This window comes from Colobus angolensis, unplaced genomic scaffold, assembly GCF_000951035.1.
Source record: "Colobus angolensis palliatus isolate OR3802 unplaced genomic scaffold, Cang.pa_1.0 Scaffold19, whole genome shotgun sequence".
NCBI lineage: Eukaryota > Metazoa > Chordata > Mammalia > Primates > Cercopithecidae > Colobus > Colobus angolensis.
Genome location: NW_012115043.1, coordinates 5,829,450 through 5,831,930, shown reverse-complemented (window position 1 = coordinate 5,831,930; position 2,481 = coordinate 5,829,450). Strand labels below are relative to the sequence as shown.

The following is a 2,481-nucleotide window of genomic DNA, read 5'->3' as shown; positions in this document are numbered from 1 at the left end:
CCATGCCCGGCTAATTCTTTGTATTTTTTCAGGAGAGACAGGGTTTCACTGTGTTAGCCAGGATGGTCTCGATCTCCTGACCTTGTTATCCGCCCACCTCGGCCTCCCAAAATGCTGGGATTATCGGTGTGAGCCACCACCAATAATCCACCACCACCACCCAGCCTAGTCCATTCTTTATGTTTAAGAAATCAAACATTTTAAACAGATAATTCAGTGTTTCTCTCATTCCAGAGAGAGCAAGTGTTCTTTTATTAAGATGGCCATTACAAGTGCTTCAAAAGTTTAAGAAAGCTATCAGCTGGTTATTCTCCAAAGCTGCAGCTTCCTTGCTCAAAGAGTCTTACCAGTTCAGAATACTATTATCTTCAAGTTCATTTGTTTACCTGAGAAATCATCAAAATTTGTGAATAAACTGTTTCCTAGCTGATACCTTGACTATTTTAATCTTATTTTCTTCTTTTTTTTGAGACAACGTCTTGCTTTGTCACCCAGGCTGCAGTTCAGTGGTGTTAGCTCACTGCAACCTCCGCCTCCTGGCATCAAGTGATTTTCATGCCTCAGTCTCCCGAGTAGCTGGGACAACAGGCACACAGCACCACGCCCAGCTATTTTTTGTATTTTTAGTGGAGACAGGGTTTTACTGTGTTGGCCAGGCTGGTCCCGAACTCCTGACCTCAAGTGATCCACCCTCCTCGGTCTCCCAAAATGTAGGGATTACAGGCGTGAGTCATTGCACCTGGCCTTAATCTTATTTTCAAAAAGGCCTTCCAGACTTGCTCCTGCTTGGAGTGAGAAGTAACCCATCTTATTCAGTAATTAACAGAACAGGAGAAGTGGGATCTATCAGGAACTCGGCAGCTCAGGGACAGGAAGTGGTGAGAGATGGGAAGACTTGTTCAGGAAATGTGAAAATATGACACAAGTTTACTGTACTAACATATTAATCCTACTTAACGTCAGGATCGGGGAAAAAAAGAATACCTGCTGAATCCAAAATGGTGGCCCAAAATTCCTTTGTTTTGCACGCTGGATCATCTTCAGGACTTGATAGCTTGTAAAGGGACACACAGTGTGGATTCTTCTGGTTACTATACTTACTTATAAAGAAGTCACAATGCTAGAGAAGGAAGAAACAATTATATTTTTCCTCAGGGAGGCAGAAAAGGTTATCTGCTGTTACATCTACACTAATGATATAGCAGAAGTATTGTAAGAGACTATTTATATACATAAACAATGTTGAAGTTAAGCTTTTTAAAGCTTTTCCTTAGAGAATTAGGCTTTTGCAGGCCAATTTCACATCATTCAAAAGGAGTATTACATAAGCAGAGAGTTTTAATATGACACAAAACCCTTTTTAAACAAACTCAATACCTGACTGATGCAGCAAGAATGTGAATAGCCACGGTCAGTCAGCCTTGTCACCTCTCCAGGATTTACGTAACTGACTACGTACAGATGATGCTCTAAAGGGGAGTCTTTGGTACCTTCAAAATATACCAGCCTTCTGACTTCATCAACTTGGATCTGACAAAATAACAACAATAACAAAATCAGGGCTAACATGACCTTGGCAAAGCTAACCCCCAATTTTATTTAGAATCACTTGAGTCACTTCCTGACTTACGCCTTTTTTTCCTTTTTTTTGCTGCCACTATTAATAAACCTGAGTTAATTTTGCTTATTATTTATTTATTTTTTAAAGAGTTGAGGTCTCACCTCTGCTACCCAGGCTGGAATGCAATGCTGCAATCACAGCTCACTGCAGCTTCAAAATCTGAGGCTGAAGCTATACTCTCACCCCAGCCTCCTGAGTAGCTACAAGCATACACTACCATGCCTGGCTAAGTTTCTAAATGTTTTTAAAGAGATGGGGCCTCACTATGTTGCCCAAGCTGGTCTTAAACCCATGGCCTCAAGCAATCCTCCTGCCTCAGCCTCCCAAAGTGTTGGGATTACAGACATGAGCCACCATGCCTGGCTGTTCATGACTTATAGCTAAGAATAGGTCCTGCCCTGAAGGAAAAAGGACACCTGAGTTACACACTGTATAGTTTCCCATCTGGTCAGAATGTTTGTTTTTCTTAAAATACAAGAATTATTTCCTTAAAATAACACTCTTTATAGGGGAAAAAATACTCTGCTATATTGCAGCTATAGCTACAACAAGATTATAACTAATCTTGTTAAACAGATTACTAAGCCCCACCAACAAAGTTTGATTCAGGATGTCAGAGGTGGGCCCAAGAATGTGCATTTCTTTCTTTCTTTCTTTCTTTCTTTTTTTTTGAAACCAAGTTTCGCTCTTGTTGCCCAGGCTGAAGTGCAGTGGCACAATCTCGGCTCACTGCAGCCTCTGCCTCCTGGGTTCAAGCGATTCTCCTGCCTCAGCCTCCCAAGTAGCTGGGATTACGGGCATATGTGCCACCGCACACGGCTAATTTTATATTTTCAGTAGAGATGGGGTTTCACCATGTT

At 41.6% G+C, this 2,481-nt stretch overlaps 1 protein-coding gene across 2 annotated transcripts in view; it reads right to left on the bottom strand.

The window, feature by feature from the left end:
• Nucleotides 1-2,481, bottom strand: part of LOC105510542 (dipeptidyl peptidase 8) — a 55,763-nt gene that overhangs the window by 19,306 nt on the left and 33,976 nt on the right. For both annotated transcript variants that reach the window (XM_011940387.1, XM_011940388.1), the window contains exons 9-10: nucleotides 1,378-1,530; nucleotides 985-1,120 (exon numbers count right to left, since the gene is read on the bottom strand). In XM_011940387.1, coding sequence (XP_011795777.1) covers nucleotides 985-1,120; nucleotides 1,378-1,530 — 289 coding nt within the window. The remainder of the gene's footprint in view (nucleotides 1-984; nucleotides 1,121-1,377; nucleotides 1,531-2,481) is intronic.